The sequence below is a fragment of the Cicer arietinum genome, chromosome 3 (genome assembly GCF_000331145.2).
Source record: "Cicer arietinum cultivar CDC Frontier isolate Library 1 chromosome 3, Cicar.CDCFrontier_v2.0, whole genome shotgun sequence".
NCBI lineage: Eukaryota > Viridiplantae > Streptophyta > Magnoliopsida > Fabales > Fabaceae > Cicer > Cicer arietinum.
This window is the reverse complement of record NC_021162.2, coordinates 76,220,791-76,236,861: the sequence shown is the minus strand read 5'-3', so window position 1 is coordinate 76,236,861 and position 16,071 is coordinate 76,220,791. Positions and strand designations below refer to the sequence as shown.

Here is a 16,071-nt window from a genome sequence, read left to right as displayed (position 1 = left end):
CCTACACTCAAAGAATGTGCTTCATGTTTTTAAACTAACCAATAAATTTATTTCCATTTAAAAGCTTACCCAAGACTTAAAGTGTGATAATGACATTTTTTCACTCCCATTATGTGCTACATCATCTTGCCACGAAGAGGACAATTGGAGTTGCTATGAAATAATGAGGATTATATTATTTAGGGTTAAATATGTTTTTAGTCCTTCAAAAAGATTTCTTCCACTATTAGTCCTTACAATATTTTATGTCAACAATTTTAGCCCTGCTGTTAAGTCAACTTATGTGTACCCTTCTAATTTTTGAATTGTTTTTTGTAGACACATATAGAACATTATAACTATCTCCTCTACAAAAATTTATAATTTTTTAATAAGGGATAAATTTTATAGAGACCAAAAACATATTTAATCCTAATATCTACAACACATGGGAACTAACAGTTGTATCGGAGATAAGGTGCCCCTTCCTGTCATCGGACAAAGTTTTGAATCTGTAACTTCTCGTATTTGGTTTTAAAACACTTGCCTTGATCATTCTCCTATCGAATTTCTCTTGTCGTTTTTTTTTCCAAATTTGTTTGTTAAAGAACAAACCAGATCCTTTCATTGTGATGTTCGTCAATTCACAAAAATACTATTGTTCAATTTTTCCTCCTAGTAAAAGTATCCAACCCTTTGATATAACTCATTTTGTATGAGGGGTTGCTTCTAATTTCAATATATCAAGAAAAAATGGTGTTTTTCCTTTATTGATGATTGTAATCGGATCACTTGGATATTTCTCATGAAGGATGAATCAGATGTTTTATTGTATGGCTCAAACACAGTTCAAGAGACCAATATTTTTCAACGATAATGGTGCTTTTGTGAGTTAACTTGTGTGGACGCCCCTCAACAAAATGGTGTTGCATAAAGGAAATGTTGTCATCTCCTTGATGTTGTTGGAGATATATTTAATCTTCCAAATGCATGCTCCTAAATCTTATTGCAGGGAAGTTGTCTTAATTGCCACTTATTTGATAAATAGTTTACCTTTTTGTGTTTTCGATGGTGTTAACCTTGTATGGCTCATGACAATTTTCTATTTATCCATTCCCATTATGATCAGCTTCAAGACTCGTGTCTTTAGATGTTTTGCATCTGTCCATTTTCATAGTCCTCGTGGAGGAAAATTGGATCATGGGGTTGTCAAATGTATCTTCATCGGTTATACTCTAGAGACAAAAAGAGATACAAATGTTATCATCTCGATATTTGTTGTGTCTATGTATCAAACTTCATAAAACAAAGTAATTCTACATTAGCCCTCACCTTAGGCGAGAGGTAGTTTAGAAGTTCAGCTTGTTTAGATGTTTAGCAAAATGTAGTTGTACGGTTGAATGCAGACGCATAATTTTGAGCAACGACTAATGGGTTCGTGAATTGTTGTGGATGAGTCACAATTAATGATCTCAAATTAAAGTATGGGACTCCTATCTTCTACGAGGCTAGTTTGTGGGTATAAGTATGCCATTAGCATCGCAACAATCTAATTTAGCATGATAGGACGAAGTACATAGAGACAGACCAAGAGTTTTCAAGGAGTAACTAGATATTGGTCTTATAGCTACGACATGCATCCTTTCAAGGCTTCAGTTGGAAAAAGATCTTACTGGCAAGGTGAGAATGATAGATATATATTCACCTACTTGAGGAGGAGTGTTGTGTTATAGGGACATCTTAACATCTTCCATTTTTTGTATCGTTTTCATGTTTTTAGTTATTATTTTGTTTGCTTATATTTAGGATAGCCATTAATAGAATTTATGCACTCTAATTTATATAATGCTACCTTTTTACCTAGTAAGTTCAAGGAAATAATTTCCATTTTCCAATTGAACACTCAGTAGTACAAGGAGCATTTAAAATGTAGATGTTGGAGATTATGGAGTTGGTTTTGTGTGTTTATGTGTGTCCTAATGAATTTAATTTGATTGCAAACAATTGGTATACAAGTCTAATTAATGAGTTCAATTTTATGTGAAACCTCCTATTTTTGCAGTATTTTAGCATAATGCATCAAACTGTAGCTTATTTTACATAATTTTGTGATGGAGTTTTAGGTCAATGTGCTGACACACACAAACAAGGTGGATATAGCTCCCTGGCAGAGAGAAAGCATAAATAAATTGAAGAAGGGATATGATAAAGAAGACGATTTTGAACTTCATTGTGGAGCATTAGCTAATGTTGAAGGAAAATCTAAAGCATTGGATCATGATCAAAAGGAAAAGAATGGAGTTGACGGGATTGCACCAAGTGTCCAAGTAGATCAATGCATTTCATCTATATCAGATGACTTGAACAGAAAGTTGGAAACACAGAACACAGAACAATGTGATGATAATGGAAAGAGCTCTTGCACCTGCAGAAATGTTGCTGTAAGGAACTCCTCTGTGGAAGCAAGTGTTAGTATAACATCATCTACTGAAGTTTCAGATTATTCCAGGACTTCCGAACTGGAACATGTTCAATCTGCAACCAGCTTAGCATCAACTAATACAAGCATAAAGAAAGATAGAATGAGAATTGATTTTTCAGATGGTAATGTGTCTGGTGATCCCAAGAGAGAGTCAAAACAAGGCACCGGAATAGACTCTTTGGACGCCAACAATGGAGCTGAGACTGTCCTTGGTGGTGCTGTTTGGGATATCTTCCGCCGGCAAGATGTCCCAAAGTTAGTTGAGTACTTAAGAGAGCACAAGAAGGAATTTCGTCATATCAACAATCAACCCATTGATTCAGTTAGTAGCATTGCAAACCATTATTTTACTTTACTAACCATATGTGGAGAGCTGAGTCTCTTTAATATTCTGGTTTCAGGTTGTACATCCCATTCATGATCAGACTATATTCTTAAATGAGAGACATAAGAAACAGCTTAAAAGAGAATTCAGTAAGATCCTCATCTTATTTTCCTGATTCAAAAGAGAATTCAGTACTATCACAACATAGTAAACATCCTTTTCTCTATGCAGATGTTGAACCATGGACTTTTGAGCAACACCTTGGCGAGGCTGTTTTCATTCCAGCAGGATGTCCTCATCAAGTGAGAAATAGACAGGTAATATAATCTGGTGACAGACGTGTATTTTAAAGTTCTAAATACCATTTGCCACTGCATTCTTATAGCTTCTGGAAACAGTACAAGCTCTCACTCTTAATCATTGTTTTTGCATCTTATTTTTAAATATGATTTCGTTGTAATTATCTGGACTCTGAAAATCAATGCTTGACATCATATTTACAGGGTATTTACACATGACAATTTGAATATAATGGGTTTTCACGTATCAACCTTTAGGGAAACATGAGCTTTATATGGGGGTTAAAACCGGGAAAACTTCGGAAACCTGTGCCTATCTTGTTTGGTTGTGCCTGCTATGCAACAGTTGTAGAGAATCTAAATCTATATAGTAGTATTATCTGTGATTATCTATGCATCTTGGAGAGTAGAATAATAAACAGCATATGAGCCCTCCCTATGTGTTTGATGATTCTAAGAAGCATATGACAAGTGTTGAATCTGGAAGGTTAAAAGGGCTCATGTCTTAAACTATTGGTTCCTGAAATAGGGAGTTTAATATTGTATCTACTTTCTTATTCCCTAATTATGCTGTAGAAGGGTTAGTTTGCATCACATTTTCTCCCTGACAATTCAATATATGGAATTTATTGTTCCAACTACTAAAAGCGTAAACATTATTTTACTCATATTTGTTGCCTAACTTCTTTTCATTGATCAGTCTTGTATCAAGGTTGCGCTCGACTTTGTTTCTCCGGAAAATGTTGAAGAATGTTTACGACTAACTGAAGAATTTCGTTTACTCCCGAAGAACCACAGGGCCAAGGAGGACAAATTGGAGGCAAGTCTGTCTGTTATCTGGCTTTGATTTCTCATGCATGTTGAGTGACTGTCATCCTTTTATTTGCTACTGTTATATAAGTTTTTCTTTTCTTTGTCAGTCCTTCTGTTAATCAAATTTGTTTTGCGTGTTTTCAAAATATATATTTTTCTCCAAGATCTTTCCAGTTTGGCAGTTTAACTTATTGTCCTTGCACTTTAAAAAGGTCACTCTATATTTAATTATTTTGCCCCATTGAAGATTTTAATTCGTGAGCCCCTCTTCTTTACAGGTTAACAAGATGACCCTGTATGCTGTAAGTAGTGCTGTTCGAGAAGTTAAAGAACTGATGATGGCCAATAAGTAAGGTTGGGCCAATCTTAATTTTTATCTCTAATTTTAATACAAGCCGTAATAGACTATAGAGATAGATATTTATTTGACCGTTACCAGTTTTCTCATCTTGGTTGTAATTTTTGGGAATAAGGTTTTGGGAATAAGGTTATGGATATAGAATATCAATATGATATTATCTAGTATTTTCACAAACAATCAAAACAGAAAACTGTCATGTTATGGATATATATAGAACTAGAAGACTGTTTTTCTATTATCTAATTGGAGTAAGCTTTATTTAATGCCTCGAATTTTCTATTAGCATTACCATATAAAAAATGCCTAGTCAGATGGGCATTTGTAGTGGGTTCTCCAATGTAGTATTGTGATGAGATCATGAGAGCCGGATATGTCCATATATACCACGTGTGTTAGGGTTCAGACCTTACAAGACGTTGCAGGGGCACGAGTCCCACAGGTCTCATTGGCCGGCTGCGGGGCATGAAAATTATGTTTAGTTTCTTCCATTCCTACATCGGGTTTTATCCCTTTCATTGCAGATTTTGATGAATGATTGTAAAAACAGCATAATGATTGTCCTCAATTACAACATATTATTAAAAGATATCTGTACTACCTTTTTTTTAACAATCTCTTAACCACCAATTGGTTCGTTGTTTATAGACTTCTGCAGAGAATAATGGTTTTTCAATAAGGGTGTAAGAGGAGTCATCAATATCTAACCTCCTTTATGCTAGTGATCTATTTTTGCGGAAGCTCTTCAGTTAATAAAAGTTAATGTCCTTTTTTTGTTTTGAATAAAGTGAATGTATTAAATAGATCCGCGTCAATAATCAGGCGAATGTTACTAAAAAGATTCGACAGTTTTTGCTAAAAGAAAGAATATACTAAGTTTATTTTTACTATGAATATACTATCCTTTGATGGAATTTGAGTTTTCTTCTAAAATGAAAAATTGGTAAAGTGAGTTATTAATTGTTGTTATTATTATAATCACGTCAAATATATACATATAATATTACTCATTATTTAATTAATAATTAATATTATTTATTTTATTTTTTATAGTAAATTGTTCGCTTCAGAATACAAGATAGAGAACGTCAATTTGTGTAATTTGGAAGCTCCATATAAATTTGATGAAAACTAGTGTATCCCCATTTTGTTTTAAGGGATTTGCACACAATCATAATTTTACAGTACAATAAATTAAGTTAATTTATTGAAAAAAGTCAATTATAGAACACTTGATCATTATTAGAGTTAATACTTTTCACAAATACTTCTGTTCAAAAAAACTGTTACAATTAACCATTTTATTCGGATTAAGAAAAGATAATAATAATTTTATTAGATTATCTATGTTAATTATTGATGTATTTATTATAAATGTAAAATAATATTCCATCAATTTTATTTTAAATGCCTCATGAGATTTATTTTTAAAAAAATAATCAATTGTGTGAATTTCAATGATAAAATGAGTTTAATGTATTCAAATATCCTTATTACTTATTAGTTGTAGTGAGTAGAAAAGTTTGATGAATTGAAATGAAATAGAAAGACATTTCAATAAAAAAAATTTAAAAAAAAGTAAATAACATATTGATATTATAAAATGATTAATAATTTGAGACAAATAAAGAAAAAAAACAAATTAAACATTTAAAATCAGCAGAAGGAGTAAGTAATAACTTAGAAGTGGTGCATTAATATTGATTAAAAAAGAAAAAATTGGAAGGAAAAAAATAATTACAATTGTATTGAAAAATAAAAGTAACTTTTTATAACAAATTTCTTTTGCAAACGTGAGAAATATCATGTGATGGAGAGAAAATTTTAAATTAAAACTGAATTTATGATATTAGCAACACTCACTGTTTGAATGCAGTAACCTATTCAAGAAAAGTGTTATTTTTAGACTGAACTGGATGTTGTATTGCCTAAAAACAAGATGGCAGGTGATGCGGATAGAGGGAAAGTCGGTCATTTGGTGAGAATTAGAAATGAGACTGGAAAGGGTCATGAATTTCAACCATGTCCAGGAGATCTATATTTTTCTCTACATTCACTCAATAAACAGTCATTCTTTACATTCTTAATCAGAACCGACTCCGGTAAGAAATCAGGGGGCTATATCTTCAAAATTGCACAATACATTCTCAACGACACGGCCAGTCGACCACCATGGCAACTTATTACAATACAACTACTAGAAGAAGAAAAAACAGCTAACATGTGGAATATAGCCTTCCAGCTGACATGTTGCATCTAATAAAAACCTATTGTTGAGCCAAGAAACCTGCATTCATCTACTTTCAAGGCCACCCACTGTAATGAAATAAACTAGTTTGAAATAACTTTAATTAAACAGCTGTCCTCAGCTAATGATCATTTTGTTAAAAAACTCGGCTTGCTCGGGAAAATACTCCATCAATTCATCCTTTGTCACCCAAACAAAATCCTCGCATTTTCCAATGTTGAACTTGCTAGTAGCAATTACTTGGGACTTGAAGAAGAATTTCTGACAGAAGATTTCAGCAAAGGAAAAAATGAGCAAGTATACTCATAATCAATTTTCACACAAAGACAGAAGTATTGAAAAGGCTTTGGTGGCACAACCAACCAAGTAAAAGCCTATGAAGGCATTTCTAGAAAATGCCAAAACTATATGATACAAATAAACAAATTTTCTATGCATATACCTTAAAAGATGTAGATCCTGATAGGTCTTTGTTAGGCTGAACAACCATATGAGCCATTGGAGCATTTCCAACAAAATATGTATTGGAAAGATCTCCTATGACTGATTTCAATGCAGACTCTGCGCACTGCAAAATTTCAAAAAATTTATATGCAAAAGAAGATAAAGGAAATAGGAAGAGGAAAGCCACATATGAATGAATGTTCACCTTACGCATTGTTTCCTCAGATTCATAAAGTTTCTCAGGAAAATGCCACACAGGCTTCTCGCTTGGAGCCCCATACACATTACCATAGATAAGAAGGTAGAGTCTTCTGTCAAGAGCTCTTTGTAATGACCTAAAGAGGGAAGTAGTAAGAAACTATGCAACCATGCCGCAATTATGTCAGAAGATAAATTCAGTTCTTATGAAAAATCAACAGGAATACCTAATTAAGTTCCTGTCTACCAAAAATGTTCAAAATTATATTAGCTTTGACTGTCATCTAAGAGACCGGGTGAGGACTGGCCTGCCCTGCCCTTCCCTCGCATAAGTGTATTTCTCAGTTAGAACTACAACTGTATGGCATTACTAAGAAGACTTTCTTAAAGACTGGAGGTGCGTGAAAGATACAACTTAAATATCTGTATGACAAGAATGCATCAACATTATATATTTATTACTAATTCGTCAAAGCTAAACTCAATGGATCACCAATAGAGAAGGTAAGTGAATAAAAACAAACTAAACACCACCTGATTAAGAACCTCTATACTAAACACCATGCCAAAGAAAATGGACACTTTAAATGTTTGACATAAATACGTTTCTTATATAGTATGCCTTTCCTTTTTATATGCCAAATTTTTAAAATTACATTTTCTTACTCTCAAATTCTAAATCACACAAGTGATCAGTCTGCTTAATTTGGTGCATACCTTCGATCATTGTTTTTATCTGCTTCAGTGACTCGTGGTGCTGGTACATAGTCAATCTGATAATCACCTTTGCCCCTGGAAGTAACATAATTTTCACGAGAATAGATGGAAGAATTGATGTGCGTAAAGATAATGCGAGAAAGAGGTGAAAAAATTATCAAAGTTTATGAATTTTTTCATCATCGATTAGTGGAACCTAGCATAATAAGTCAGTGTACATACATACTTTTGAATGTTATAGTTAAATTTTTAATGCTATCATTAATTTTAACTAACTGCTTTATAAATGTTTTTTAGCTAGGCCTTTGAATCAATTTTTGTCCTTCTTCGTTATTTCCAATCTTAATTTTTGCCATCTTTTCAACTCTCCTGAAGCTCTCAAATATGCTCAGATCTCTCTTTCAAATTAATCAATTATAATTATAGACCTACCCTAAATTTCAAATATACCTTGCATCTGATCTGTCAAGAAATTCATCGGGATATCTCCGTTGATATTGCTGTCGCCATCGGAACCTAAACATCCATACCCCATAAAGAAAAGTAGCAGTTAGTATAAAAAGACAACAGACACAAGATAAGTAAGAGAAGAGAACAGGCTACAGAGCAGATGAAAGTAACAATGACCTTGAAAATAACAATGACCTTTGCTAAAACGCGTACAATGTTTACTAAGCAAACCACAGCATAATCATCTGAATTAGAAAAATATTGATAGCAAATCCTCATAGTTTAGGCTTTAACCTCATTTTTTTCATCCTAAAATGGGTAAGAGAAAGAAAGCATTGATATTTAAATTCATATACTACCCTTTTTATATAACTTGGGTAAACAAGAATTCACTGAATATACAATATTGTGAACCATAAGACAATATAAAAAATAGTTGACAGCAGCTAATAGGATGCTTCGTCCTGAAACTAGTTTGTGAATCACCAAATTCAGAAAAATTGAGTCCAAGTAGCTCCAATGTGTTGCAATCTTGCCCTATGCTAGTGTCCACCAACAGCAGCACTTCCATTTCCATAGAAGTTGGATTAGTTTCTTCCATCACTACTACTCCAAGACTAAATAAAGGTCAAATCCTCAACCATTCTATCTTTGGTGCTTTAATAATAATAATAATATTATTATAATTATTATTAGTATTATTATTATTATTATTATTATTATTATTATTATTATTATTATTAGTATTATTATTATTATTATTATTATTATTATTATTATTATTATTATTAGTATTATTATTATTACTACTACTACTCCTATTATTATTATTATTATTATTTATCTATTTGATGATATCGAAGAAGAGGAGAATATCAAAATCAATTTCAAAGTAGAGAGAAAGACTTACGAGAATTCCTGAAATGCATAAACAATAGGATCAATTTTGGGAATGACCACAGGCAGTCTCTCAAAGAGCACAGCGGCAACCATTTTCTCAGAGCTTGTGCTGAATCCTCGCTTTGTCAAGAGAGGCCGAATCAATGACATCTTCATCCTGACAGTATGTAAAAACATCACATACCATACACAAAAAGAAGAAAAACAAACACAATGGAGAGAGAGAGAGAGAGCGATTGCACACTCTTCAGACCATATTTTCAAATATGATTATTCAATTTCCCGTCCCTCATTTGCATAATTTTCTTTTCTGCAGAAAATATTCAAAATCACTTCCATATAGACATGGAATAAGCCTTTGTTCTCTTATATTTCGTAGCATATTAGGGTTGGTGTGCCATAACTTTTAGTGAATAAATCATAGTAGGAGAAAGAAAAGAGGTTACTTAGGCTGTCAGGGTTTGGATATTCCAAAATCTAAAGAGTAAAGGCTTATTGATTCAAAAATTATGTTTTGTAAACGTTTATTGCTTCAAAACTTGCTCTAAAACCAGTTTTGCATGTAATCAATAGAATCTATATGTTGAGACATGAAACAGTGAAACAGTGAAGAATCTATATGAGACAGAGCTACTATATTCTCATCTTTGTACAAGTAATCACTAGAATCTATATGTTGAGACATGAAACAGAGAAGAAAAAATTAAATCATAATCAAAATTTAATAACTCCAAACTCATAGGAGCTAAAGGTCTATATTACAGTATCAGTTTGAATTATTAGTATCCTATACCACTAGACACCTAATTGTGCATAGTATATCTTGCACTTTTTGTATAAACAACTGCAACAAGGACTTACTGCATGGTAATTGGTAAATGATAGTTAAAAAAGAATAGAGAGACTGAGAAAATATAACTAGAAAAAAGAGGAAATGGCATACTTGACAGAGTTTGCAGTATCAACAATATATTCACATATATGATAATTCAGTATTGGAAACATTTGATGCAATATTGATATATGATTTTGGCCTAATTCATGTGGTGACGGTTATGCTGTTGAAGTCTTGAAAACTCACTTAACATGGCAAGGCTCTAGGCCTGTTTGGATTGACTTATTTTAGTTTATCTACAAGCATAAACACTTCTAAGTTTGTTTGAGAGAGCTTGTCTAAACAACTTATGACATGTCCATAACCTATTTTCAACTAATTTTCATAAGTTATCCAGGTGGATAGCTTATGAAAATAGTTTATATAAAAATAGTTTGACTATATTTTACCTTCCGTTATAAAAATAGCTTATACATATGCGGTTATGCTATAAGTTGTTTATCGAAACAGGAAATCCTCAAGGAAAGCATCGATCTAACTTGAACAAGTAAGAACAATAAGCAAATTGAAGAATTGCTTCAGTGCTGGAGATGTGGAGTTAGTTAAAGAAATCAGAATAAATGAAAATAGTTTGATAAGACTTGTGTTGGCATACAAAAGTCATCAAATGTTTAACAATTTATCTAAAACAAATCATTAGTTTCAAACTACTAATTAGTTTCTGTCTTTCTGAAGCTTGCACCAGAGAACAGAATGTAAATCGATATGAACAGATAAAATGAACTAACATTTTCGATTCCCAAAGATGCCCCTAGTCCAAATATTAATTCACTTTCCTATGATAATAGTGGTTGATTTTGTGGAATCTTCTCACATTTTTTGAACTAGAATCAGAGAATTGACATAAATAGAATAAATAAACAATAATGCAGCAATCATGTCGAGATATAGTTAGAATCACTCTTAGAAATCGATACAAACTGAAATCAAATAAATCCTAACAGCTTAAAATCATAGAAACCACGGAAAAATTGAAGTGGCGGATGTGGAAGAATGAAGGGAAATACCTGCGTTTTGGAGGTGTAGACGACGGCGCGGCGGCTGCGGCACTGAATGAGAGGGGGCGACAATCGACTCAAACGCTGGACAATTTAAGACGCACACAATGTATTTTTCATTTCTTTTCTTCTTTTTTTTTCTTTCAGAAATTGTATTTTTATTTTATTTTACATAAATTATAAATGAATACCCCAGAATAAAATGAAGCAAATATAATACTTGAAAATTTAACATATTTAATTAAAAATTAAATACAATTGTTTTTTTACAAATATTTCGTTGTAGAATAGTATGTTTTATGGTGTTCTTAAAATCATTTGAGTGGTTAGAAAAATAAATTTTAAGGATGAACTTGAAAATATTTTTTTTTGTAAAAAATTTTAATAGAAAATTTTTTTCACAAATTGAATATGAACATTTTTCAAATGCAAAAAATATATTCAACCATTTTAGTATGTTTACATTCATTTTTTTAATAATTAAAAGTAATTTAAAGACTTCAAAATAAGTTTGGTAACAGTTACTGGTTCAAATTAAGTCTAATTTGAAGTTTTTTTTACACGAGAAAAGAAAAAGAAAAACTACCACTTCTTAACGAGGATAATCAACTTTAACAAGCAATTCGAAATTATTGACAGTCATTTTTGTAAATAATTCTGCCAAGCATTGTAATTATTCCATACTCAAATAAATATTTATTTTCTCCAACAAATTAAAATTGTGTTGAAAATCATGAGACTCACTTTTCACTAATCAGACTACCCTCCAAAGAATCAGAGTAATATTCCTATATTTTATCTCAAAATTTTATTTTTATACTTAAAGTTATTATTCAACTCACCTTTAAAATGAATATATTCAAATATAAATTATTAAATACTAATATCACTTTAAATTAATATTACAAAATTAATTTTAATTAATTATATTAGTTTATTTTTTATTTTTTTAAATAAGCAAAGGTTATAAAATTAGTGATTATATGATATAATATTTAGACTATATACATCAATTTTTCAAAAAAAAAACATTTTTCAAATATTATGTTTGCTTATATTTTATTATGTATGGAGTATATAAATATTCAAAATAAACACAATTAATCAAATACATATTTAACTCTAAATTAGTTGATATGTCAATTATCATCTTTATATAAGTGATTAGTGATAAAAAGTGAGAATAAACTATTTAAATATAGTCCGAGATTTGTCATAAATTTTTTATTTAGACATGAGTCTCACCTCTTAGCCTATTTAAACACATATTTTAAATTAACATCTTTAAATCAATAGACATACATATTTTTTAATAGAATAACATATTAATAAATCAATAAAATTAAATATTTATTTTATATTTTAAATAATTTTATAAAAATTTACTTAGAATAACATAATTAAATTACTAAAAGGTCAACAAATTTAAAATTTGACATAAATTTTAAAATCTAATATACTATTTCGATCTTGAATATAAGAAATATTATTTATATTTACTTACTAGATATACCGACGTAATAAATCTAAAAGACTTTTGATATGACATGTAGTTTGTTCTTTTTAGTTAAATAGGTTTAAAAAAAGTTTATACCTTATTTATTAAAAGAAAAGAACATCTAATATGAGTTTGTTGTAGACTATGTCATAAACTCCTCTCAGAGAGCATATTATATTGTCATCTATATTAGTAATAGACATTAGTCTCATGTATAGTTTGTTCAATTAATTATAATTAGTAAAATATCAAACACACATTTATCTCTTAACTAATAAATCATTAAAATATCTTTTTTATTTTTTATTAATGGTCAATTTTTAAGCAATTGATAAATGAATAATATATATCTCCTCGTGTATGTTTTGTAATTATGACCATTTACACACTTTTATCTAAAAATAAATAATAAATGCATTAATAATCAAACATATATATTTTATCTTATGTAATAGATACACGGCTGTTTTTTAAGTAATCGGTCAATAACAAATATTTATTTCGTGTATAATTGTTATGATAAATTATAATTTGTGTATCATATATTTCTTCATATATTTTATAGGATATTCAATAAAAGATCACTATTGATAACAAACATATTTCTCTTTCAACTAATCCAACATGAAAGACCATACTTCAACTATTTAAAGAATGATAAATAAATGTCTGGTGTGTGCTTTAGATAATACATTATAATGAGTGTATTATAATTTTATTCAAAATTAGATCTAAAATATATGTAAGAGACACTAATAATGAAATGTATATTTTTCTCTTGAATAATTGTTCAATTTAAAATTATAATTATTGTATTATAATTTATTGTGTCTAAAATTACAATACATGAATTATAATTTATTGTATAAAATATATATTTTATTAAAACTACACACTTGATGATTTTGTAGAAATAAAAAATTATATTTTTATTTTACAATAACTAAAATTCAAATATTGAAATTTTGTAGGGATTAAAAATATATTTAACCATTTAATTTTTTACTTGGTACTCTTAAATGAAATGGTTAAATAAATTTTGTATCCCTATAAATATATTATATTTTATTTTTAGTTCCTTTAAAAATTTCCACCTCTCAAATATTTTAATTTACAATTTTGATCATCACTTTTAAGTCAACTCACGTCTATCATTCAAATTTTAAATAATTTATTACAAACATTTTTTAGAATATCATAAGAATCTCTTCTATAAAAATTTAGAATGTTTTTTAATAAAAAATTAATTAAGTATGAATTTTTAGAGACAAAAAATTTATATTTAATTCATCCCTTGTTAAAAAATTTAGATTTTTGTGAGAGGAATTCTTAAAAATATCCTAAATTTAATTGTAAAAAATCATTGAACATGTTAAAAATAAGTGTTGTAGGTGCATTGAAAATACTAGAATCCATCAAATGTCATGATGTGTTTATATATTTGAAAAAAAAATAAAAATTAACACATTTTCTTAAAATGTTTTTCGTATAACTTTTAATTTAAAATATTTTTTTTATGATTATAACAAATTTTAAAAAAATAATAAATTTAATAAAATTATAACCAAGTAAGTTAAAAATCACTAAAACAAAACACATAAGAAAATGAATTAAAGTGTTTTCCATATATATTTCCAAAACTATGGTTGAATGTCCTAGGATATTATAAGCTGCAATCCACCACATGTACCCATGGTAGAATGATTGGCGGAATAATTTGTTTTTGAAGAGGGATTGGCGGAATAATTGGCGGCATTTTCTGCTTTCATCACCGGCTATAACATAATAACATCAATAGATCCATGGTTATTATATATAAAAAAAGTAGTTGTGTTATTAGAACGTAAATTTATATATATATATCCATAATGTATTGTTCATTTGATTTTTTTTTTAAAATTACCTTTTTAATGCAACATATTTGTGTATTAATTATTTTAAATATTTAATTAATAATCAAAGTATGTTATTAATAACTTTTTAAATATATATTTTATTAATTATTAAAATATATGATATTATTTGTATTTATTTAACCATTAAATTGTAGTACTATAAATTAGTTAATATATTTGATTATTTTATATTTTCGTGAGTAATAAAATATCTAAAGTGATTAATAATATAAATTTTTTTATATATAATAAAAAGATGTTTTAATAATAATTTTTTTTTTTTAAATAATATTATTCATCCTATCAAGTAAAGTGTTGTATACATTAATTTGTGTTCACATAATATTATTAAAAAAAATATATATAGATCCATTATTTTAGAAATATTCACATTGCTCGACAGTTTGAGTGGTGTTTTGAATCCTTCATCTTAGCATTACAATGACACCCTCTTAGTATAGTTTTATCATTTCATGGTCTTAAACACATCTCTCAGAACTTCAATTATTGAAGATGTTATTTGACACCCTCTTTCATCCAATACCATTGAAGTTAATGGTGATCGTAACTCTTTTGAGGTTCCGAGCAAGGCTGAATTTGATGGGCTTTTAAGGAATTCTCTTGGTGGTTGGATTTTTCATGGCAAATTGCTTATCGAATGGTTGTGGTTGAGACCAATTATAAAAAGGTTTTTGAGCTTATTGCAGATACTTCACAATTTTGTCACCCTTAACCCGCTATGGTCTCTTAAATTTGAAAGCACATGAACCTTGCTTGGTCTGTTTCTCTTATTCACACCCTCAAGAACAGAATACCTGCACTAACTGGTTAGCCAGATATTCACCAATTTTTTATTTTATTATATTTTAAATTAAAAATTCATTTTGATTATAAACATTCCAAGTGACTTAATTTAATCTTTGACAAAAAATAAAAATATTTTTTAATTTTTTTAAAAAATAAAACAGATTAAATTTGTTCTTATTACGAGAATCACACTTAAAAATGAATAATCAAGTCTTTGAAAATAACAAAAAATAACTAAAAATAAACAATTAATTATGTGATACAGATTAAATAAACATACTTAAAGTTCCGCTAGATACTTAGTTGAAAATGATTTAATTATCAATTTTATAAAAATTAAATATAAAATAATAAAATTGATAAATTATCGATCAAGTCGGTAAAATAAACTTTAATTTTTTAATTATAAGTCACATAAAGACTAATTTATTAAAATAAAAAATACTTTTATTTTTTAAAAGACTAAATTAGATTTTTCAAAATTTTCTAGTGATCGGATCTTTAATCTATATTTTATTATGGAGAAAGTATTTGTTGCACCAAAAAAAAATTAAATGCATGACCAGACATTTAGTAATTTAATTGTAAGTAGCATCGTAAGATTCTAGTAGAGTAAGAAAAGCAAATAGTAAATGTTATCCACCCCAACAACAACTGAAACCAACCACAATAATTCATTTTGACACGGGTAGTTTAGTGTAATGTGGTTACAATCACTGCACTGAGCTGAGTCACTGCACTATAGAACCGCCTTCCTCACTCTTT

The 16,071-nt window shown here is 29.2% G+C and overlaps 2 protein-coding genes across 5 annotated transcripts in view; one reads left to right on the top strand and one right to left on the bottom strand.

Moving 5' to 3' along the window:
* LOC101512170 (lysine-specific demethylase JMJ27) overlaps window positions 1–4,497 on the top strand; it is a 10,808-nt gene extending 6,311 nt beyond the window's left edge. For 2 of the 3 annotated variants that reach the window (XM_004494771.4, XM_012714148.3), the window contains exons 10-14: window positions 2,103–2,783; window positions 2,863–2,935; window positions 3,018–3,103; window positions 3,786–3,905; window positions 4,177–4,497. In XM_004494771.4, the coding sequence (XP_004494828.1) occupies window positions 2,103–2,783; window positions 2,863–2,935; window positions 3,018–3,103; window positions 3,786–3,905; window positions 4,177–4,251 (1,035 nt within the window). In that variant the 3' untranslated portion in view covers window positions 4,252–4,497. Of the gene's footprint in view, window positions 1–2,102; window positions 2,784–2,862; window positions 2,936–3,017; window positions 3,104–3,785; window positions 3,945–4,176 lie in introns of all 3 variants that reach the window. The other variant, XM_073365636.1, reaches the window with a different exon arrangement.
* Window positions 4,498–6,248: 1,751 nt separating this feature from the next.
* LOC101511636 (uncharacterized) lies at window positions 6,249–11,272 on the bottom strand. Of its 2 annotated transcripts, XM_004494770.4 has the most exons (7): window positions 11,116–11,272; window positions 9,224–9,370; window positions 8,314–8,379; window positions 7,864–7,938; window positions 7,154–7,283; window positions 6,947–7,072; window positions 6,249–6,765 (listed from the first exon to the last, which is right to left on the bottom strand). In XM_004494770.4, exons 2-7 carry the CDS (start codon window positions 9,367–9,369, stop codon window positions 6,622–6,624), a joined length of 687 nt encoding a protein of 228 aa, XP_004494827.1. In that variant the 5' UTR covers window position 9,370; window positions 11,116–11,272; the 3' UTR covers window positions 6,249–6,621. The 2 variants fall into 2 exon arrangements, with proteins under 2 accessions (XP_004494827.1, XP_004494826.1); XM_004494769.3 differs by lacking the exon at window positions 11,116–11,272 and having other exon boundaries at window positions 9,224–9,405.
* Between the last annotated feature and the right edge of the window lie 4,799 nt (window positions 11,273–16,071).